The sequence below is a fragment of the Canis aureus genome, chromosome 21 (genome assembly GCF_053574225.1).
Source record: "Canis aureus isolate CA01 chromosome 21, VMU_Caureus_v.1.0, whole genome shotgun sequence".
In the NCBI taxonomy this organism is placed as follows: domain Eukaryota; kingdom Metazoa; phylum Chordata; class Mammalia; order Carnivora; family Canidae; genus Canis; species Canis aureus.
The window spans coordinates 33,327,681-33,351,499 of NC_135631.1; the positions used below are offsets into that span (position 1 = coordinate 33,327,681).

General features: G+C 43.2%; 1 protein-coding gene and 1 long non-coding RNA gene across 4 annotated transcripts in view; one reads left to right on the forward strand and one right to left on the reverse strand.

The window, feature by feature from the left end:
* SEMA3E (semaphorin 3E) overlaps window positions 1–15,354 on the forward strand; it is a 235,933-nt gene extending 220,579 nt beyond the window's left edge. For all 3 annotated transcript variants that reach the window (XM_077863833.1, XM_077863834.1, XM_077863835.1), the window contains one exon: window positions 14,759–15,354. In XM_077863833.1, coding sequence (XP_077719959.1) covers window positions 14,759–15,232 — 474 coding nt within the window. In that variant the 3' untranslated portion in view covers window positions 15,233–15,354. The remainder of the gene's footprint in view (window positions 1–14,758) is intronic.
* Window positions 15,355–20,057: 4,703 nt separating this feature from the next.
* LOC144292894 (uncharacterized) overlaps window positions 20,058–23,819 on the reverse strand; it is a 32,579-nt gene continuing 28,817 nt past the window's right edge. The window contains exons 5-6 of the long non-coding RNA XR_013360289.1: window positions 20,897–21,997; window positions 20,058–20,776 (exon numbers count right to left, since the gene is read on the reverse strand). This is a non-coding gene — a long non-coding RNA (uncharacterized LOC144292894). The remainder of the gene's footprint in view (window positions 20,777–20,896; window positions 21,998–23,819) is intronic.

Here is a 23,819-nt window from a genome sequence, read left to right on the forward strand (position 1 = left end):
GCATGTGTATGCTGAATGCACAGAGCAGAATTTTTGATTGTGTGTCCTTTTAGAGCTTTTTTTTTTTTTAAAGTTCTTTTAGAGTCCCTTTTTGGAGCTTTTAGAGTTTGTTTTTTTTTTTTTTAACAACCATTTTATTATAGTTACTCTGGACAGAGAATTATATTATTATTATCAAATCTTGACCATTGCATAAGATCTTGAAATTTATCCACTCCATTTCTTTCCTCATATGGAAATGCTTTTAGAGTACAGCTGACAGTAGCCATCCAGGTTTATCACAGACACTTTAATCCATAAGTCATTAGTTTGTAGCCAGACCATAGCCTTTGTGAAAATCTTTGATTGTGACATATATATCTTCTTATGGAACTGAAATTTTTGAGTCTGGAACTTTTGCCTGCAAATCCAAACTCAGCCCTCTGGAGTTATCTGGAAACCACAATTCAATGGATAAAATTTTGCTCAGATAAAGCTTTTGAAATGCTACATAGAGGAATTGCTAGAAAACATCTAGATTTCTAAACTGGATTACTGCTGATCTCTTGAATATGCACTTTATGATCTCCTGCTTTCTTAAAAACCACATATGAAACACAATCTCTGTACATGTTATTAATTCCATAAATGTTTCTTGAAAGCCTGTTTTGTAGGTAATTCTTAAGGGAGTAATTTCCCTTGGTCCAGTGACCTTAGTTATGGCGTGCATCAGTTGTTGATACCCTGAGGGAAAAGATTTTAATAGAAGGGACTCTATAGGTGAGGCTGTGCTTCACTGTGCGTCTACCACACACAGAAACTGAGGTAGTAGGAAGGTGCCTTAGCTTATTGTTCTTACATCTCACAGATGCACACCAGAGGTAATGGGCCTCTTCCTACAAGCATGGAAACTAACGCTGAGAGAATAGAGTTCATAAAGCAAGTCTATAACAGGCTTAAACTCAGATATTCCTGACTCCAAAGCTGAGCTGCTTCACATTTATTCCTTGTCTAACCACCTAGGAATTTGCTGTGTGCATTTCATAGAATACACCATTTTAGTCTAAAACATGATTTACAGGTGACATCATTGAGACACAGACGGTTTAATAACATCCCTGGTTACTGACAGCTAGTAAAATTGACTCAAATCCAGGTGTCTATGTTCACTCTACTAAAGCACACAACCTTCTGAAATTGGAACCCTAAATACAGTTTCAGATGCTTTGGGACCTGTAGCAAAATGGAAAACCATTTACAGCCAAAGTTTTGGAATTTGATTTCAGGAAATTGGTCCTGATATCTGCTCGATCCTTATCTATATTTTTTCATCAAACCTTAGTGAAGCATGTTGCTAGAGCCTTGGGGGTAAAAACACTAGTCCTCATGTTTAGATGTTGAGAACCTGCCGGTAATTTGAACAGTTCCCACTTTAAGCACTGATACCATGAATCCTTATTAGACAATGTATGCATCAGTGTGTTTCCATTCTCAATTGTCCTTTCAGGCCTATGCCTCTTCGTTAAAGAAGGATTCTATATCAAATTAGATGTTCTCTCTCATTTTAGCTTATAAGGACAAAAAACCAAGAGCACTGTACTTCATTTTCTTGGGTTTTTAACCAAAATGGTGCTTTGTTAATTCTTTTGTAGCTTATCTATTGAGCACCCAATATGCCTTGTTTTCATAGAACCTGTATTCTAGAGAACAGAGGAAGATGATAGTGTTGATGAAAATAATCATACCACTAAGTAAGAACCATATTTAATGTAACAGATGATGACAAGAAGAAAAGTGTACAAGAGAAATTACCTACAGGGAGGAATTGCAGTTTTTAAAGGAGTGTTCATGGAAAGTCTTACTAAGAGGGTCACCAATTCAGTGACAGTTAAAAAGGACTTGAAAGAACTGATAGAGAAGGCCGTATGACGGTCTTGGAGAACTTTCTGGACAGTAGGAACAGCAGATGTAAAGGCCCTCGAGGTGAGAGTGCTCCTGATATGTTCAAGGAACACTAGAGTGAAGCTCTGTGTGGCTGGAAAGGAATGAGCAGTAAAGAGGCTAATAAACTATGAGTCAGAGAGTGAGGTAAAGGGCCAGCTTATGCAGGGCTTTGTAGGCCCTTATAAAGGGCTGGGGTATTTTCTCTGAATTAAATGGATAACTATTGGGTGGTTTTCAGCAGAGCCAAGATGGGATCAAAATTTGGTCTTAAAAGGATCACTTTGGTTATTGTATTAAAAATACACTATGTGGAGTTGGAGGAGGGGCAGAAGCAAGTGATCATTGAGGTGGGGACATAAATCTTCATGTTCCCTGAAACAACATCAACCCTGTATGTACCCTTTACCTTCAAGGTCAAATGATGTGCACATGACTGCCCCTTACACAAACAGCAATGTAATTTGCACATGCTCTCTGTTTATTACTGAGAATTGTGAAGGCTGTTTAACTTCTCAGGTGGAATAGTTTTTCAGCCTTCCAGTCTCATCTCTGTTTAAGTGTCAGCAATTAGTGTTTTAAACTCATTAAATACTCAGTACATTGATAGGTGATGACTAGCTCATAGCCTTAGCCCTTTAGAGGCCTACAGTCTTAAAAAATGTAAACATATAATTATAATATATTGTATTCACTAAAGTTATGTTGAAACTTCAAGAAAATAAAAGTGTCCACCAACAGGTTGGGTATGGAGGACAGGAAAAGGTTCAAGGGAGAGTGACATGTAAGCCAGGTCTTAATGGATGAGTGGAAGTTAACTTACAGAGAGACTGGCATAAGCATGTGTGATGGAGATGAGAAACAATACGGTGTGTGTAGATCTGTGACTGGAAATGAGGATGCAAAAATGAGTAGATAGATCAAAGGACCACTTCACTTTATTTATAAGCCAATGAGAACACCGTAGACACCTGTTTAGACATACTACTCTAAAAACTTGAATATAGGCTTTGAGGATAAGCAAGTGTCAAGAAGACAATTTTAGAAGGTCTTTCAATAGTCAAGTGGAAGATTTTTTACCAGAACTGACAGTTTTCATTTTTATGAAATAACATGGAGTGCATTTGGTTTTCGAGATAAAAGAGAAGCAATTAAAAATGAGTCACATGTTCTTGGTTTGAGTATTTGTGTAGTTGATGGGGCAGTAACATGATCTACAAGACACAGGGAGAAATACAAAGCTTAGGAGAAAAATGTTGAGTTCGTTTTGGGCAATGTTAAACTAGGGTCTCCTGTGGAATTTTCCTGTGGAAAATGTCAGTTCAGGAATATCAAATTCAAAAGAAAGATTTGGAATGGCAAGAGATATGTGAGAGACACCAGCAAAGAGGTAGTAATGAGGAATGCCTGGGTGGCTCAGCAGCGTCTGCCTTCGGCCCAGGGTGCGATCCTGGAGACCTGGGATCGAGTCCCACGTCGGGCTCCCTGCATGGAGCCTGCTTCTCCCTCTGCCTCTCTCTCTCTCTCTCTCTCTGTCTCTCATGAATAAATAAATAAAATCTTAAAAAAAAAAGAGGTAGTAATGAAATTCATGAAAGTAATACAAGTAAGAATAATATAGCAGCAATCAATACTTCCCTATCACTTACTGTGTGCCAGGCAGTGTCCTAAGAATTTTAAGTATATTAATACTTTTAATCCTCGCAACAGCCTCATGAAGTAGATACTGTTATTGCTTCTACTTGATAGGTAAAGAAATTGAAGCTCAAAGGGATCGAGTTACTTGCACAGTATCACACAGCCAATGAGAGCAAGCTGAATTTGAGACCAGATATTCTAGTTTCAATTCTAGGCTCTTAGTTACAGTGTTATGGTGCCTCCAATTGCCATAGCCTACCTTGGACGATGAGTGAGTAAGAAGCAGTGCGAACCAGGCCGAGAAGCAAAGGAAGGAAACACATCTAAGGAAAACTCAGAAGACAAATTCTAAAGTGAAAGCAGAAAAAGAATTAATTACGGCTAGCATTCATTTAGTGCCTACTGCTTGCCCTGTGCTGTTCTGAGTGCTTGGTGTGTAGTAACGTATTTGACAACAGTTCTCTGAGGGAGGTATTGGTACTCTGTGCGTGGTGGAGATGAGACTGAGTAATTGATGCAAAGAAGGAAACTGCTAAGTACCTCCAGAGTAGTTTAGCTGCGGTAGAGACAGTGGAGTCAGGGGATCATGAAATAATTTATCAAAGGGAAGAGGAACTGGATAAGGATAAAGTCATAAACCCTTTGAAATTTTCAGAAAAGAAGTACCTAGTGTCCGCTGAGAATGTGCTCAGTGGAATGGCTAAGCTCGGAGCCATCTAGCCATAGGTTAAGTGATGAAAGAGGCTGTAAGGAATTAGAAACAGCTAGTGCAGTGCATTTCACCTAAAGGTCTGAACGAGAGAGAGAGGCCAGCGGTAGGAGACAAAAGAAGAGAAAACTTTTGGGGTTTTTTTGACTTAAAAAAAAAAAAAGATGACTTGGTCATGTTTAAAGGTCGAAGGGAAGAAGCCATCAGGAGGCAAATGTGCAGCTAAAGGATGAAACAAGCTAATTGATGAAACAAGCTGAAGAGCTTATGAGAGAGAACATAATTATAGACAAAAGCTAAGGGGTGAGTTTCAAGAAGGAAGAGAAAAAAACCTTCATTCTCTGAATTGGAAGAAAAGAAAATAAAGATTTTATGAATGTGGATAAAGAAAATAATTTCATCTGCAAAATCCAAGTTTAGCTCTTCCAAATTCCTTATCTATAATTATTTAAATATGTAATACCAGTTCAAATCTCCCTTATGTTATAAGGATATATAAATTATATTTTTGTGATTTCAGAAGACAAAACTGTTAAACATAACTAAATTACCTAAAGTGATACACCCTAGTTTATGAAGTCTCAGTTCCGTACACTTGAATTTATAAGCTTCCAAAATAACTGCAAAAGTTCAATCTTGAGTAACATTCCAAAGAAAAGGAATTCATACTTGTTAGAGCGCTTGGTTGGACAACTGAAGTACTTGTGCATTTCTTTTTCTCCAAAATGCACAAGGACTACATTTTAAAACTAAGTAAATGAGGGAAAATTTGCATAAGTATTTATTGCTTAGATTTAAATGTTTATTAGTTCTCAGTAGTTATCATGTGCTGGTGTCCCCAGAGAATGTACTCGGTGGAATGGTTAAGCTAGGAGTCATCTAGCAATAGGTTAAGTGATGAACGAGGTGTGGGGAATTCTCGGTTATCATGGTCAAGAAAACCATAATCTCTTCAAGCTATCATGATAAAGAAAACCGGGGATCCCTAGGTGGCTCAGCGGTTTAGCGCCTGCCTTCAGCCCAGGGCGTGATCCTGGGGTCCCAGGATCGAGTCCCGCATTGGGTTCCCTGCATGGAGCCTGCTCCTCCCTCTGCCTGTGTCTCTGCCTCTCTGTCTCTCTGTGTCTCTCATGAATAAATAAATTTAAAAAAAAAAAGATAAAGAAAACCGTAGTTTCTTTAAGCTACTCAGAAGATTATTAAATAACTTTTTACCTTAATACAATATTATTTTGAATGTTGTGAGCTTGGAGTATATGATTTTAACCTACAAATAGTATATTTCTCTGAACCCAACAATGATTTAAAGCAGAAGTTGGCAAACTACAGTGTGAAAGCCAAATCTGGCCCTCCACCTCTTTTGTAAATAAAATTATATTAGAAAAAGCACCACGCCCATTTGTTTACCTAGCCTCTATGGATGTTTCCATCCTATAACCACAAAGTTGAGTAGTTATAGCAGAGACCATATGACCTGCAAAGCCCAAAAACCTTTACTGCATGACTCCCTCCAGGAATTTTGTTGGCCTCTGATTTAAGGTAGAGTGAAATTTCATTAAATGAGTATTGTGAAAAATATCTCTATATTTTGGAGGAAAAAATTTTTTCATGAATAACTAAGCCCTGACTTTGTGCTGAGCACTATAATTTCATTTGAATGAATTTTCAATAAAACTAAGCAGTATGAATAGTTTCTTGGAGTATGTTCTTTTGGACTTTATTCTTTAGTCCTTTACTGACAAAACCAATGTATATCCCAAAGATACTGTAAACAACGTTGAGTTCCAGGAAGGAGTTGACTTAACATACACAAATCCCCAGTGTGGAAATTGGCAGGGGCAGCAGTGGGGACAATCCCAAAACACATAAAATATTCTCCTAAGTGATCTATGGCTGGCAAGTAAGTTGCTGGTCCATGAGACCAGCATCACACTTTATCCTTTGGTAAGCATGGAAGTTTCATTTTTCCCTTTGATCCTCATTGATCTTTCCATTGTGGATTCTTTATTTAAAGGAAAATATTTTTGTGTGTGCTCATGTGTCTTAAAAATAAAAGTATCTCACTTTAAAATAGCTGATTGTATGCATTGTACAGTCTGCTTAAATAATGCACAAATGTGCATGTTTATTATAGAAAATCCAAGAGAGAATGTAAGTTGACATCGAAACTCCACGACTTCAATTTCACCCCACTCTCTGAATTCTCTTTTTTAACTGGATGCCAAACGTTGTCACTTTCAACTCTGCTCGCAGACCACCTACTGAGTAGGATAAATTCATCAAAGTCGTTTAAATACTGTTGAGAAATCTAAGAAGCATGGTTAACTTATCAATCAGCAGTTCCTTTCAGATAACTCAGTTTATTGCATCCATGCGGAATTTGTACAGCTTTAGGTAAGACATGATTTTATTGATGATACAATGCCTTGTGGAGAAGCTTCTCTGGTAAAAACAGAAGAAAAATGGAGTATATAAGTTACATCTTTTAATGTTGCAGACTTACTATATAATCAGAACTAGGAGAATTGCAAAGTTCAATCTCATTCTACCACCTTGTTTACCCTACAATGACCCGTTTTTTCTTGACCTTCCCAATGCTAACCCATGACAGGAAGCCTAAGGGACCAATGACAGCCTTAAGTTTATGATACTGTCTCTATACACATGTACTGAAAGCATGAGGTTTGTTCCACATGAATATTATTTGTTTTTCTTGTTGTCATAACATAAAGTACATGAACTCTGCCTCATTTGAAACATCTGCTTAGTAGTTTTGATATATCTATTTCAATCTTTAAAAAAACTCCGCTCATCTTTTCTAAACGAATTCTTTATAAGTAGATATTCATAATTTACATTTTAAGCCTTAACAAGCATATTTTTATAATGTCATTCACTTCATATTTTAGTTCTGGAATAATCAGCAATATAGCCCATTAATTTCATTTTTTTCCTTTATAATTCCTGTAAGTGGAAAATATAGAGCAACGTTTTGGTCAAAAGGATAGAAATACATCTAGTGGTTTAGATAGAACTCTCTTTGGTTAATTTTCCAAAAAATACTGGAAAGCTTTTAAAATTAAATGTACATTCCCAGATCTATGGAATCAGATACAGACTTGTGTTGTGTCCCACTGAGATCACTGTGACTCTGGGCATCAGACTAAACAAAGTAACACAGTAACGCCACAAGCCCGGTGTCGGGCATAACAGGATAGATGTTCAACAATGTAAAAAATATGAAATCTCTTCACTCTTTAATTCCCCTTGTTCCAGTATAAATTATAGCTCCGACGGTCTTCTACATAATAAAAAATACACATCTACATGAAGATATATCCACATAGAACTGGATATCCGTACTACATTGTGTTAGTTCTATAGAGTTGCTTATATTGAACTGTACGTGGGCATCTTGTCTTGACCCTGAGATATTACCTTAAGAAAATGTATTTAGTGTAGTGCTGTTGTTTGGATGCCTGTATCTCATTTTGTGAAAACACAGAAGAGATTTTTTTCCCTCAGGCCTCAATGGCAGGGAAAGATGTACTTGTCATAAGGAGTAACTTTATTTTTTTTATAATGGTTTTTTTATTTGAGTATAGTCGACATACAATTTTACATTATTTTCAGGTGTACAGCATAGCGATTCAACTTCCGTGCTCACTATGCTGTGCCCACCACAAGTACAGCTACCATCTCTCATCATACAAGGCTAATACATTATCATTGACTGTATTTCCTATAATAACGAAGAATGTTAAAAATATAGTTTGATGACATTGGGGGCTTAGAATTTATACTTTCTTCTTTCCTTTGGTCACTAGGTAATTCAGTGTTGACTTTGAACTCCAAATATAGTAGTGATTCAGTGCCTTATGGTATGCACTTTTGTGTTCAAACATTCTCTTTCTTTTACCCCTCCTCTTATTTTCCCTTCATCCTGATTATTCTGGTATTCTTACCTATGGAAATGTTTAATAAAACATTACCCTTACACTGCTGTTAGTGTATTTTTCAACATTATTTCTAAAATCATATGGTTCTAGTATAGCATAGCTTGAACAGATCTTACTGACTTAGTTTATTGGTTGCCAAACCTAGATAATCATTATAAGCATATTACTTAGTTCACAGCACGTTGTCATAATGGGTTCATACAAATCTCCTTTCTCGTTTGACTTCATTTTTCCTGGACCACCTTTCTCCACTTTCATCTTTGCTTCCCCATATGCATGCATTGTAATGATTGGAGTAATTCCAGTACTACATCACTTGTACTACATTGAACAAGTATATAACATTGTGAGTACACATGAGCTATAAAAATAAATCTATTGAGTTAGAGATCTTACTCTGCTCCTCTCTAGAACTCAAAATGGTGGTGTATCACCATGGCCGTGCATGTCTCTATGTCATTGTTCCTGATTGCAACTTAACATCCCATAGCATGCATTCATTGCTCTTAATTGATCCATGCCCCTAAGAGTGGACCAACAATGTCATTAATTCCCATTCCCACATCTTTAATGATCATTTCTTCAAATAACTTCTTACAGACCTGAGTGCAAATCTCAGCATTCTTATCTTGTGACATCCTTTATTTCTACAATTTTGTCAGCTCACTTTGCAGAATTTTGGCATCATCTGCACTCTCAAAGTGTTTTATGTAGGTTCCCATTTTCCTGTATTCTCACCAATTTTTTGTATTTTCTAATTTTTGCCTGTTTTGCTAGTAGAAAGTAGTGTTTTGTTTGTGTTTGTATTTCTAAAATTGCTAATTAACTTGCATACTTATTAAACATTTGGGCTTCTCCTCTGACATACCTAGTTATATGTTTTTTCTCTATTTTTCTCTTTTTCTTGACTTTCAAGAGTACTTTGTATCTTCTGTATATTAGTTCTTGAATGTAAATGTTCCAAATTTCTTCTTTGATATAATTGATGTTTCTCAAAATAACACTTTTTCACAATATGGTTTTGAGTTCTTATTTATGATAACTTCCTTCTCAGCATCTTCTTGTATTAGAAAAAGGTTTTCCACCTTTGGATCTTTAATCTGAAGTATATATACAACTTTATTTCTTTTAGATATCTGTAATATGTTTCCCTAAATGAGCTATTAAGTTCTTATTGGGCAGTCATCTCGATCATAAAGCACATTCACATTGAAAACTGTTTTTATAAAAGATTTTCATTTTTATGCTGTTATGTGTATTTTCTGTAAGTTAACTGACTTTTTTGTATTGAAAATAGGCCAGATAAACCAACAAATATATAAATTGTTGGCCTTTATCTCTTGACTAAAACTAATTTCAGTGTTAAATATATTCTGAAAGAAACCAATTCAAGGACTCTGTCTTTCCTTTCCCTCTGAAAAGTATGGAACCATATGGTTGATACACATGGAAATCACTTCTTCTTCCTGACCAGCTACCAGATGTGCAGGGTTCTTTGTTCAATTGCTTTTTTTTTTTTATTTGACATTACAAAACATACTGAATCAATCTTTTTAACTCAGAATATTAAAACCATTTTCAGTAAGAAATGCTGTATTTTTGTAGATTGCCTATAAGAATATTTGATAAAGTGATGTATTATGTATCATCTTCTTGACCAAGGAAATCAGGTCTGCAGACATAGAGAAAGCACAGCTGACGAAAACAATTGTGTAATCAAGATTTGCTGTTGAAGGGGCCCATGTGGACTAAAGTGGAAAGATTAAATCATGGAAGGACTTCAAATACAAATTTCTAAGTCATTTTTATTTTTGGGTTTTCACAGGCTATGGAAGGTACATTTAACTTTCAAGGTGATTTAATGTACATAGTGTACAGCCATCTAGATTTCGGAGTTAAAATGTCTTTCATGACTGAATTTCAGACTCACTGTAATCAGGAAGGCAAACCTACATTCTGAGACAGACACTATCTCTAACATGCAAATAAATGATGTAGGACAGTTCCCACTCTAAATGTCACACTTCACATCTTCGGACTCTACTGGACTTTATATACACACAATGCAGTGTTTCTCAAATCAGGTTTCTGATTTTTGAAAGAAATATCTGCGTGGGGAAAAAAAAAAAAAAAAGCACTCCTGACCCAGTGGCCAAGGATTTGTGTTCATGTTTGGTTTTATTTTAAAACACTTTCAAATACTTCATGTGCCAGAAGCTAAGCTAGCTGACTTTCATATTTTCATATTTGCACTCTCATGGGAAGTACAGTAGGGAGAAAACAAAGGATCATATTCAGTGAGAGTGTTTGTATGCAGATTCCTTCCAGGTGAAGACAGTCTCCTAGGAGTTCTTTTCCTATGTGTCTGTGAAGCATAGCCCTGTCAGTAGTCACTAACTGCTCCTGAAATCATGCTTGCTTCCTTCCTTGTCCAAATCATTCCTGGATTTACATAGAAGAAGTGAATAACTTCTGGACATATCTTCCTTGGGATACCCATTGCTTGCATTCTTGTACACTCTGAACAAGTGAATATGTTCTCATTTTCACTATGTTCTGAGCACCCTACTCATCGTGGAATATTTAGAATAACTAAGAGAGGCCTTTGGTTTTAATGTGTGGTTAAAGAGCTGAAACTCGCATAACAAAATTATTTGAAGAATGATATGAATACCAGCTGTGTGCTACAAATGTGAATGCTATTGAGTTACAAAAAGAAAGAAGAGATCTTTATGGCTGAAAAGAAAGTATTCATTGAGCAGTGAAAGTGTCAAGCTAGGAAAGAAATTTTAAAAAATGGATCAGTGATCTGTAGAAAGGAGCTCTCTAAGAGAAAGAAAGAGTAAGACCAGAATAAGACATGGAAGTGAGAAAGAAGGTGGCAAGACAAGGGAACGAGGATTGAAGGTGTTATGAAAAGGGAGATTGGACTCTGGTATTTGTTTAGGTTGTCCCCACCATCTGCCCTTGAATGTGGAACATTGTCTTGGGCTAATACAAGCATGAGTTGTATTAAAATGTTTATTAAATATTCATAAGAATGAAACAAGGAATGCATTCCTTATGCTTGTCACTTTTGTTCAAATATAGAAACAAAATTAATTTACAAATAAGATGTAAACAAATCTATGCATCATTTAAATCTTTATTTAATGTGATCATTTTTTTCACTGAAATAAGGCATCTCCATAAACATAACATAGGACACAGACTACCACATACATGTGTGGACATGTGTGTATGAAACATCTGCCTGTAGCACTTTGTGCCATGTGCTGACTCAATCCCCCTAACACTTTATACAAGTGACTTCAAAACTTTTTATGTATTACTGCATAGGGACGTTGTTTGGTTTTCATTTGGCTGGAACATATCATTAACATATTACATTCATCTTTGTTCTCAGCAGCTGGAAACCGTTAGAGCTTTGAAAACAGTCCAGAGTCTATGATAAACACCAATACTAACAATGAAGTTGATCTTCCCCACCGTCCCAAATATAGTTTGTTAATCTACATTATTATGAAAATTAAACACAATGATCTAAGAAGTCTTTATAGAATACTCATTGATCTGCAGAAATGTCCACATTATCCCAACCCTGGGAGAAGCACTACAGTAAGCTACTTGGGGATATGGATTTAGAAAGGCGGGAGCGGGCCGGTTGAACAATTCTTACCTGCTTGGGCAGCAATAGAATCTGAATAAGGAGCAGGACTAAAGGAAATGAAATTTGAAGCAGAGTTAAATAGCGCCCATTTGTTGAAATAAAGAGGAAAGGTATCAGGGAAAAGAAAATTATTTGAAGGACCGGTTACTTTTTGCAGGTAATGTTGTATGCCCAGTTGACAAAGGTTAACAGGTGACATGATGGTAGTAAGGGAAGGGGGACACTCTTACTAAGATAAGAGGGAGGCCCGCTTGAAGAGATGACATGTTAATTCGGCCTTTCCCAGTAGGAAAGCAGCAGTAGGGAAGTCCCTCCAGGTCGGGCCAACAGTGGAGGTGGCGAAACAGAATCAAGTGGAGCCTAGTAGCAGACGCAGAAAGGAGGAGGATGTGAGAGGAGCCTGCCACGAGGGGAGGTTGGGGAATCGGTCGCACAGTATGAGAATCTAACATTGTGGCAAGACAGTGGAATGGAATGACTGTTCCCACCATCACCCAGGAAGAAACGTTGATGGGAATTTGTGACATAGTGGATATGAAGGCATAGTAATGAGTAAGAAGTATAACAACACATGAGGAGAGAGGGACTAGAAGGAGAAGAAGACTGTCATTGTCAGAAATGAGGAAGTCAGTAAGTGGCGGGGGGGAGGGGCGCGGTGTGCGTGGACACGCTTTGGATTGTAAACAATGAAGGATCACGTAAGTTTCAGTCCGTGTTTTGTAATTAACAGGAAACACAAAACAAGGGAGGATCGGGGTGTAAGATGAGACACCAGCTTAGGAAGCTCATTGAAATAGAATCCTCAAACGAATGCAAATAAAAATGAGATCAGGGAGGGTTGGAGGGTTGTGCCTTAGAGGGAAGGAGAAATCTATGGAAGACACCAACGGGGAACGAAGAAGAGAAGCAGGACAATAAAATGGCACGTACCACACAAGGGACAAAACGGTGTAAGAAGGCAGGTTCCTTTATGTCACCTGCAGCCATAAGTTTCAAAACGGTGGAGACTGTGCTTTAGAGTCAGAATCACCTAAGGCCTGTGACAGATTTACGGAGAAGAGAGCAGTGACTCCAAGTCATTTACGTGAGCAGTGACAGTGACTCCAAGTCATTTAAGAATTATTGGCTGGGGCAGGTGTCAGGGACACCTCCTCAGCGAGACCTGTCAACAGACAAGCAATGGCTTTATGTAGCGACGATGGTTTTGGCCTGACAGCTCTTCCTGATTCCTCACGAGAACTTCTGGAGCTGATGGCTCTAGCATTCTGCGTACTAGGACGTGGTCCTGCCAAGCCCAGGGAAGCCCCTATCAAGGATTCAGGGAGCCCCTTCATCCAACTATGTCACTCCGAAGCTGCTGAATAATTAGCTTACCTTACATGGCTGGGGAAAACCCTCAGAGAGCTTCACAGTTTATCTTAACGTGTCTATTGGAGAGACAGTCTCTTCCTACACTGCTGATGCCCTTTTGCCCCATGATTCACAAATAATATAAATGACGGCACGTGAGTGTAGCACACATTGCAACCTTAGACATCCTGGATCTAATTAAAGCTCGGGAGAGCGCAACCCAGCAGCAGGCCTTACCAGGACCTACCACTGGGACCAAGCCATGCTTGTCTCAATGGCACTTACTGCCAAAGTGGTTGTGGTTGTCAGCATGCCCCCTTTTGCTTTTGGTTTGTGTTCTCAAGGGCGACGTTAGCCAGTATAGTGTGAATCACCTTTATCCCATTGTGGTGTGATCTTTGGTCATCTGAAAACATGTATCAGGTTTTGGGGGGTTTTTTAGCTGGAGGAATATATACAGGAGAGGGAGAGGTAAGTACTGGTAGCACCATACGAAGTGTTCTCACTTAGGTTATTTTATTTAAACTTCACAGCAGTCATTCAAGTGACACTTAGATCATCTCCAACTGTATGAAGAAAACTAAAAGAATACACATAAATGCCCTACGTCACACAAGAAGTAGACAGTGGTGCCAGTGTTTGGAATCTCACTTTGTTCTAATGTCAAATCATATACTCACTGTTTATCATTAGCTCTTTATCAAAAGCTCTGTTGTGCTTTTACCTTGAATTGTAGTTATTTATTTATAGAATTAAGGTGCATTATTTATTACATCACAAACAAAAAGATATTTGAGCACTGAAGTTATATGTAAACTTAATACTTACTGGAGTGTGAAGTTCTTCAGATTGTGAATTTTTCTTGTTTATTTTTAAGCCTCTGTTAAATAGAAAGCCTTGTAGAAATATAAGGAATGCTCAGTTAATTAATGAAAGGGAAATGGGGTTTTTTCTCCTTTTTTCTTTTTTGTAAGGAAAGGGAGTGAAGGTATCCCAGCTCTTTTAACAGAGGTCCTTAGAGAGACCCTGGTCTTTATGATCTGGAAGGAATAAGAACCCCTGAGCTAGTAATGTGAGAAATGGCATTTGTGCTGCCTACTAAGAAAGAGTTAAATAAAATTGACAGATCTTCATTTCACTCTAAGTTTGAGTGCTCTGCTGAACTAGGTGGCTTTTTCTAATGATTAATTGAAATCATTAGGGAGAAAGCTCTCCCGCTCTGCTCTCAACAGTATTGATGTGAGATGACCTCAAAATCATTACTATGACGTGATCTCACATGTAAATGCATTCAACACACACACACACACGATTTAATTAGTCCTTCTTGCTCACTCACTGTCTCCCTCATGCAGTTATGACTCTTAGGATTTCATCATGTGATAACAAAAATTGAAAAAAAAAAAAAAAAAAGAAAAAGAAAGAAACTCAGGGCGGATGGTGGAGGGGTTTACAGGCGGGTGTGCTCTCCCGGGTAAGACTCCAGCGCCACCGATTTTCTTGTTCTTGCAGGTGAAGACGGATGACAGAGTGGTCAAGATGGACCTCGGCCTACTCTTCCTCAGGGTTCGCACAGTGGACGCTGGGACCTACTTTTGCCAGACGGTGGAGCACGGTTTTGTCCACACCGTCCGGAGGATTACCCTGGAGGTAGTGGAAGAGGAGAGAGTAGAGCAGATGTTTCACAAAGACCCCGAGGAGGACGGGCCCCCCAGGATGCCCTGCCCCGCGCCCGGCGGCCCGCAGGGGGCAAGACCTTGGTACAAGGAATTCTTGCAGCTGATCGGCTACAGCAACTTCCAGCGAGTGGAGGAATACTGTGAGAAGGTGTGGTGCTCGGAGAGGAGGAGGAAGAAGCTCAAGATGTCCCCTTCCAAGTGGAAGTATGCCCACGGCCAGGACAGGCGGCTCCGGGCCAGGCCCGAGCACTACCGCGTGCCCCGGCACACAAGGGGCTCCCGCCGGGCCCCCGCCCCCGGCTCCTGAAGGCCCCGCGGACCCGCGGCCGGCAGGGGGGACCGCGCCCCCGGTACCCGGAGCGCCCGCCCCGCTCGGCCGCGAGCACCGAGAGGCCCCCGCGGCCCCGGGAGCCCGACCCAGACTGACCGCGGCCGGGACCACCCCCCTCTCCCCCCCGGGCGGCGGGGCCCTGAACACCGGTGCGAAAGCGCGGGCCTTAGGAGCGCGGACGCGGGACTCGGATGTGGTCTCATCCTCCTGGACACCCCCCCCCCGCCACAGTGTCCGGGTGCGGAGCATCAGAGCTGTCTCGGCGCCTGCGAACCCCTGTCCCCCGGGGGCCGGCGTGAGGGGCAGCCCCGTGTACCTGGCGCTGGGCGCGGAGACCCCTGCAACCGTCAAAGGAAACCTGTGGCCCCCGGGCCCTGTGCCCTTCCCTCTACAACCCTGGCCCCCCGGTCCCCCGGCTCTCCGGCCCCCTGGCACCCTCTGGCCCCCTGGCTCCCTCTGGCCCCCTGGCCCCCTGGCCCCCTCTGGCACCCTGGCACCCTCTGGCCCCCCAGCCCCCTGGCCCCCCGAGCCTCTGGACCCCCCTGGACCCCCAGCTCCCTGGACCCCTCTGACCCCCCCCCCCAGCCCCCTGGACCCCTCTGACCTCCCGGCCCCCTGGACCCCCGACCCCCTGGACCCCCCTGGACCCCTCTGACCCCCCTGGACCCCTCTGGCCCCCCAACCCCCTGGACCCCTCTGACCCCCCTGGACCCCTCTGGCCCCCCAACCCCCTGGACCCCCGACCCCCTGGACCCCCCTGGACCCCTGGACCCTTCTGGCCCCCTGGCCCCTTCTGACCCCCCCTGGCCCCCTGGCCCTCTGGCCCCCTATGGCCCCCTGGCCCCCTCTGCCCCCCCAACCACTCTGGCCCCCCAGCCCCGGGCACCCCCTGGCCCCCAGGTCCCCCGGCTCCCCAGCCCCCCAGGCCCCCTGGCCCCCTAGCCCCCTCTGGCCTCCTGGCTCCCCGGCCCCCGGCCCCTCGCCCCCTCCAGCCCCCGCCCCGTCCCCAGCAGGTGCACGTGGTGATGAGAACAGCCTGGCCCTGCCTCGGCCCCGCCCACAAGGACCGGGGCTCTGCCGCCCTCTGCCGGCGCGCAGGGTGCACGGCCTGTCCTCCGCCCGCCCGACTGTCCCGCCAGGATTCCAAGGCAGTTTCTGCTGATGCGTCTGGCCGGTTTTCGTGAAAGGCCTTACAGAGGAGGGTCTGGATGCGTAGGTCATGCTTTCGATGGAGACGACGTGTCTATGAATAGTCCATTGCCTCACAAACCAAAATGAAGATATCACAGCATTGAAGCTCTGCTGAATCTTGAATTTTATGCCTTCCCAATAACCTTCCCCGAGATACAGAAGATGCCCCAGAATCATACGTCTATCGTTTTGAAAATATTAAAGCAGTTTGCTCTCAGATTCAAGTTTTCCTCTCTTATGTTAACAAATAAGAAAATTATTTCATAAGCTCAGTTAATTACCGAGATGCCCAGAGCACTTTTATAAATAGTATCAAGAATCCTCATTTTTGAGAATGCTTCTTTCTTGAAGTCTCTCCTTCTGCTGTTTATTTAATGGTTACATTTCTAAAGTATGAAGTTTTGTTCAGATTTTTCACTTAAATAAAAACGACAAGCAAGTGAAACACCTGAAAACAATTAGGAATATCTATTTAAATGTTGACTTTATTCATTTCCGTTTTCAAAGCTAGAGTACAGGGTATGTAATTAAGAAAGGTAAAATGTTGGTACCTTGCAATGGCTTGCAATTTCATTGAAAAATCAAAAACTACGCAAATGTTTCAAGGAAGTTTAAAAAGTTCATTTGTTAGGCTGCCAAGCTCCAAAAGGCCTAAAGAGTAGAAACACTTTGAAAATTACCATTCCTGAACGACCCAGGGGCTCTTTGCCCACGGATCCCCCGGGGGGTCACGCTGCCCCGCAGTGGTCACTGAGACGACACCTGGGTCAGGAAGATGCTGCGCAAAGTGGGGAAACAACCATGACCACAGATCGGACGTGAGAGGACTTGCCCCACGATCTGGGGACAGCACTGCACGGTCCTCCACATGAACGCTGTCCCCCACGTGCTCGGCCTCTCCCCCCTTTCTCGCCGGCGTAAGCGTGGGGCAGCAGGTGCAGCGGGCGCAGCGGGTGCAGCGGGCGCAGCAGGTGCAGCAGGTGCAGCGGGCGCAGCGGATGCCTCGCCATGTACTCCAAGTGAGCACGCAGACCTCCAGGGACAGACCGACAGCCTGCAGCTCTGTCCTTGTCGGGAACCCGGACACCGCGGAACGTGTCCGCCCGCCGTCTGCTGTGTCTGCGGCCAGAATCCAAATCGGGATTTCCAGGCTTAGGAACTCGCAGATGGATTGACCAGGAACTCAGGAAGGACTCGTGCCCTTGGCGTCCCGCCCTACCGGGAATTAGGGCCTCTTCCCAGCCGTGGGCAGACCCGGGCGGGGAGCCGCGCCCTCTGGAACGCCCCCCCCCAATCCTGGGTTCCAGGGGCCCCCCAGGCCCGGTGTCGCCGGCCAGGAGGGGACGGCGCCTCGGGACAAGGCCGGGGACGGCGGCTCCAGAGCACCTGCTCCAGGCCCCGGGCCCGTCCGCAGGAGCATGGCTGGGCGAGGCTTCACCCCGGATTGGGGCCCCCCGTCTGGCGGTCCTCCCTGCTGTCTGTCCTCCCTCGTGTTTATTGCTGAATATTTCAGTGCAAAGCTATTAACTTGGAGAAACAGGGATTGAAAGTGACACAAACACTAGTAAGAGCTCTAGATAAAAGGGGGGACAGGGGCCTTTGCCTGTGTAGTAAGTGGCATTTCTGTACATACTTCGGAGTTTCTTCTTTCCCCAGAGTACTTAAATACCTAGGGTGTTTTCATCGAGTGTTTTAACGTTTGCCATAGGGCGTAGGGCTCCGTCAATCTTCGCAGCGACTCTGACCATTTGTAAAATTTGCAAACCGCAATCAAAGGGGCGCGTGTGGGTGTCGAGCGCGAACGACCGGGGCGCGGCCCTTGGCTTGGCTGAGGTGGGGGGGGTGGGCAGCTGCTGGGCCCGGGGAGCCCGCCGCGAGGAGCAACCGCTGCATTGGGATCGGTCGCAAGTCATAGATTGTCCACGAGCACGGTTCTGACTGTAATGTGCTATTTCAGCCGGGACGTCTATTTTCCCCGGGAGTAGCGTTCTGTTTTGCCCCCGTTACCACTGAGTGTGCCGTGCGTGAGCGGCTCAGTCGGAAGCGGAGTGCAGAGCGGGACCCCCGACCCTGCGGCTCCCTGCACCTGCCGGCCCGAGCCGCCTGCGCCTCCTTATCTCCTCCCGGCGGGAGCCCGAGGCCCCGTCACCCAGTGCTCAGCTCCCAGGCCACGGCCCCGCGTGGCTGCCCGGCGGGACGTGCTGCTTCTGTTGAGGTCCACCTGATGCTAAAGAAATAAATATGTGCTGAACCCTTATGTGCTGTCCGAGGAGTGGTTTCTAAATTTATGCCGATTAAACTCGTTTCGCAAGGTGTCAAGCCTAAGCGTAAACCGACAGCGCTAGACCGGCGCTGGTTTTCTTTGAGAAGTTCGGGAAGAACTCGATTCTCCTTTGTGGGAGATTCGCGAGTCAGCTCCCCTCGGGTTGATTTATGCCACGTCATGTTTCTAAGACCAGCAGCCAGAAACTCCTTTTAAAGCTGCATCGTCCAGATAAGAGACGTCATGAATGCTTTTGAAATGGTAACTAATAGGATGTTTACAATGTGTGCAGGCCTCAACAGCACCTTAATACCCACAGACTGTGGTTTTTGCTGATATTTTTATTAGACCTTGGAGAGGTCATTTAAATGGGATTCGATGATAAATGAACCTCTCTTTGGGAGTTTTGTTCCCAGGGCATTTTGTTGTTTTGGTCAGTAATTAGCTGCAGTAGTGTGTGAGTGTGTGTGTGTGTGTGTGTGTGTGTTTTAAAGATTTTATTTATTCATGAGAGACAGAGACACAGACAGAGGGAGAAGCAGGCCTGCTGTGGGGAGGCCGATGCGGGACTCGATCCCAGGACCCAGGGTCACACCCTGAGCCAAAGGCAGATGCTCAACCGCTGAACCCCCAGGCGTCCCCTAGTTACAAGGTTTTATTTTATTTTATTTTATTTTAATTTTTTATTTATTTATGACAGTCACACACAGAGAGAGAGAGAGAGGCAGAGACACAGGCAGAGGGAGAAGCAGGCTCCATGCACCGGGAGCCTGATGTGGGATTCGATCCCGGGACTCCAGGATCGCGCCCTGGGCCTAAGGCAGGCGCCAAACCGCTGCGCCACCCAGAGATCCCCTAGTTACAAGGTTTTAAAGCAAGAATTTGGCAGCCGCTTCAGGATCCTGTTTCTGGCAGGTTTAGAACATGATATTGCCATTACTGATAACCGCACTGCATTCCTTACAAACCAGGCCTACTTTTAGTGTATCAGGTGATGAACCCATTGAAACTGCTCTTCCCGTATACGCCCAGTCATTAGTCCAGGGAAAAGTAGAGAAACAGCCATGGCCACTAGGACTCTTACCTGTTGCCCAAGGGAACAAAAGCATACGCCCACTTTTTTTTTTAATTCAAAAGCTAGGGATCCCTGGGTGGCGCAGCAGTTTAGCGCCTGCCTTTGGCCCAGGGCGCGATCCTGGAGACCTGGGATCGAATCCCACGTCGGGCTCCCAGTGCATGGAGCCTGCTTCTCCCTCTGCCTGTGTCTCTGCCTCTCTCTCTCTCTATCTCTCTCTCTCTCTCTCTGTGACTATCATAAATAAATAAAAATTAAAAAAAAAAGCTATATGCCAGGCACTGAGTTAGGTGTTTCCTAAAATGTAGAAATGTTAAGAATGCCATGAAATTATACAAATAAACTAAAGTTGAGTTGTCTTTGTTCTGAAAACGTGTTCCCAAGTTTTACCGGGAAAATTGCAAATCCTATTTCTCACTTGCCGCAACTTGAAACACAGTAAGAGTGCAGCTTTTAAAATGTATTTCCTGTGTTTGGAATGTTGTGGAAAATACTTCCAAATATGAATCTTGAGACTTCTGGTCAGGATGGCTTTGGAAAGCACACTTGAATTTGGAGAAGCTGCAGGGAGGTACCGATGATAGATGGTACTTGGAGAGAGACAATCATTTAACAGAGACTGGAAGAGGCAGCAGAAAGGTGGCTGTCTGCAAGCCAGGAAAAGAGCTCTCCCGGGCACCAAACCCACTGGCACCTTGGCTTGATCTGGGATTTCTCAGCCTCCAGAATGGGGAGAAGTAAACGTGTGTGGTCCCAGCCACCCAGTCTACGGGGTCTTCTTACAGCAGCCTGACCAGACCGATACCTGGGGGAAAGCAGAGAAATGAGTCTCTGGTCACATATTCAGAAATTTGGAAACATCTAAAGTCGAGTAGACGGAGTCGAGTAGACGGTGCTGTGTGGGGCAGGAGGCCTCCCAGCTGTGACCACCGCTGGCTCATATTACTTTCCCAACTGGAGGTGAGTTCTTCTCTGTGGACCAGATGGGTTTCTGGGGAAGGAGAAAGGAAAACCATCAACTCAACATTCAACCAATAAAAGCCAGAGACTTGGTAATTAGTCCATGGATTCCATCTAACTGAAAGAATAGGTCAAGCGTTTCTTCTTTTACCTGTTGGTTGGTTGGTTGGTTGGTTGGTTGGTTGGTTGGTTTGAAGCAGCACAAAACGACTCAGACTTGTTACCACCTGGGGATTGGTGTCCCGGGAAGTCCAGGCCCGGTCCCAGCTGGATCCCCGCTCGGGCTGGATCTGGTCGGGTGCCCCTGGGTCCGCAGGGCATTGGTGGACCCCTGGGTCCTTCTTGGCTCAGCCACACTCCTCCGCCTCCCATTGGAGAAATGTCTCTGCTTGTCAGGTCCGGCGATTAGACTGCATCCAGCCAGATAATCCAAGTTAATCTCTCTCTTAAGATGCGTTACCTTGATCACGTCTGCAGAGTCCCCTCTGTCCCGTAGCCCAGCAGGTTTTCAGGTCCTGGGGTTAGGATGTGGCCATACTCGGCATCCACAGCCCCTCCCCGCACCTCCAAACTTACGTTCTTCCCAAATGCAAATGACGTTATCCCATCTCCAGGTCCTCAGAGTTCTCTTTCTTTTACAGCATCAGCTGAAAAATCCCAAATCTTACCACATGTCTTCTAAATCAGATGCAGATAAGACCTTCAGTATAACCCATCAAATACCCACCCCCAGGGCACAATTTCTTCCATCTGTGGTTCTGTGAAACGAAAGCAACCAGTTATCTACCGCCTACTACCGTGATAGACAGAGGCTAATAGCTTACTGGTATTCTGGTTTGAACAAGGCAAAAAATGACAGGTCAAATGGAGTCACCCTCCAAAGCAGTTTCCTAATTCAGCAGGGTATCCGCTGTTAGGTTTTAAGGACTGGGAATATTCTGTGACTCTCTGAGTTTACATTCAGCCCTGTGAACCTCCGCCCCACCCTCTGGATCCCTAAATGGCTCAGGTGATCTCCATCTTTCCCCCTTTGCCATCCTGGGCATTGACTTGGTCCTCCAGCAGACGGTCTAGGCATCTAGTTTTTTTCACAAAAGGTGCCAAAGGCGGTACTCAAGGGGCAGATTATCTGTCCATCCCCCACCCAATGGCACCAAAGCCTCCAGAAGACGTCCAGCCAGGACTGCACCCGCTCCCACATCAGGGAATCCTGGAAGGTAGTTGCTGATCCTGTGCTGGGAGACGAGCATACCTATATAAGAAAAAGAGACATTGGGAGGCATAGTTGTTGAGTAGAAAAAAAGACCTCATCTGTTGAGGCAAGAGAACAAGTAGACTCAAAATTTTAAATTAAAATTAGTAACACTGTGTGGGATAGGCAAAGAACTCCTCCATCCTCGTAAACTGGTAATTTAGAGATTTAACACTCTACTTAAAAATCCGAATTTTGGCAAAACATCATACTCAGGCAATGTAAAAAAAAAATCTATTACTTTGTTGGTAAATTCTACATGTTTGAAATTTTGCTACAATAGTTTATGGAAAAGTAGTATTTGGGCAAGCTTTCTGAAAATATGTTAACTGTGGTTAAAGATTCATTTTACATAATTGAAGCAAGAAGGGTAAAATATTGACACCAAAAAGAGTATTCAGAATTTACATTTTATAAGACATAAGAGGACAGCACATTTTTTCTTATCACGCAATTCTTAAAGAACAGATGGCAGAGGCAGAGACACTTTTGGAGCGTTCTTGGAATGTCTGTTCCTTGTCACTTTTGTCACTGTTCATATTAGGAAATTTGGTCTTATGGACAGTACAGCAAAAACCTCCAGAAATGTGTGAGAGGTATCCTAGCCTCAGCCAGCAGAACGGAACTCTGGTTCTCATGTTGACAGATAACTTAGAAAAACCATTTCGTTTCTCTGCTTCCAAATATGTAAAATATATTTTGGCTACCAAATACGTAAAATGAAATGATTGGACCAGATGATTTTGGAATACTTACCATTTATAACATTGTTCGATCCTACAAAGTGGGATGTCTTTTCCAAAGACTGTGTTCAAGTACTTACAGAGAAAAATCACACTCGTTAGTATGGAGGCCAAACTATTTTATCTTTAAACTGTTATTTTTAAAGCTTTATTGACACAGTTGACGTAAAATGAATTGTACATATTTAGAGTGTGCAGCTTGGTGAGTTTTCATATATATACATATATGCATCTGCATGACTACCACCATCAAGATGATGAATGCATCTATTACCCCCCCAAAACGTTCTCACAACCCTTTTGAATTTATTTCTCTGTCTTCGCCCCTCCTCCCACCCCTGCCCAGGCAAGCGCTCATCTGTTTTATGACACTATAGAGTGTTTATGTTTTCTAGAACTATATAGAAGTGGAAACAATCCAGTGTATCCTCTATTTGTCTAGCTTCTTTCACGAAGCGTAATTATTTTCAGATTCTACCCACCTGTTGAATGTCTCAATAATCTGTTCCTTTTTATTACCGAGCAGTAGTCCACTGTGGTGAATATACAAATATGTGATGGACGATTCTGTTGTTCCAGTTTTCAGCTGTTACCAATAAAACTGCCTTGAACACTCACACACAAGAGTTTGATGAATTTAGCCATTTATTTCTCTTGAGTGGAAACCTGGGAATGGAATTCCTCGATCGTGTAGTGGGCGTATATTTACTGTGTGAAGAAGTGTCTTCCAAAGTGGTCGTCCAAGTTCCATTGCCACAGGTAGCGAAGGAGATCTCCTTTCCTCCGGATCTTTACTAACACCTGCTGTGTTCAGTCTTCTCAGTTTTGCTCGGCCTGCTAGGAACGCTCCAGGATCTCATCATGGTTTTTCCTTTGCTTGGCCAGTGACAGACGATGTTCAGCATCTTTTCGTGTGCTTATTTGTTACCCAAATGTCTTTTTTTGCCCATTTGTATTTGGTTATTTCTCTTCTCATTAAGTTGCAAGAGTTCATATATATTTTAGATACTCAGGCTTTGTTAGAGATTTTGTAAATATTTCTCAGTCTTCTGCATATTTTCATTCATCATAGTAACGCT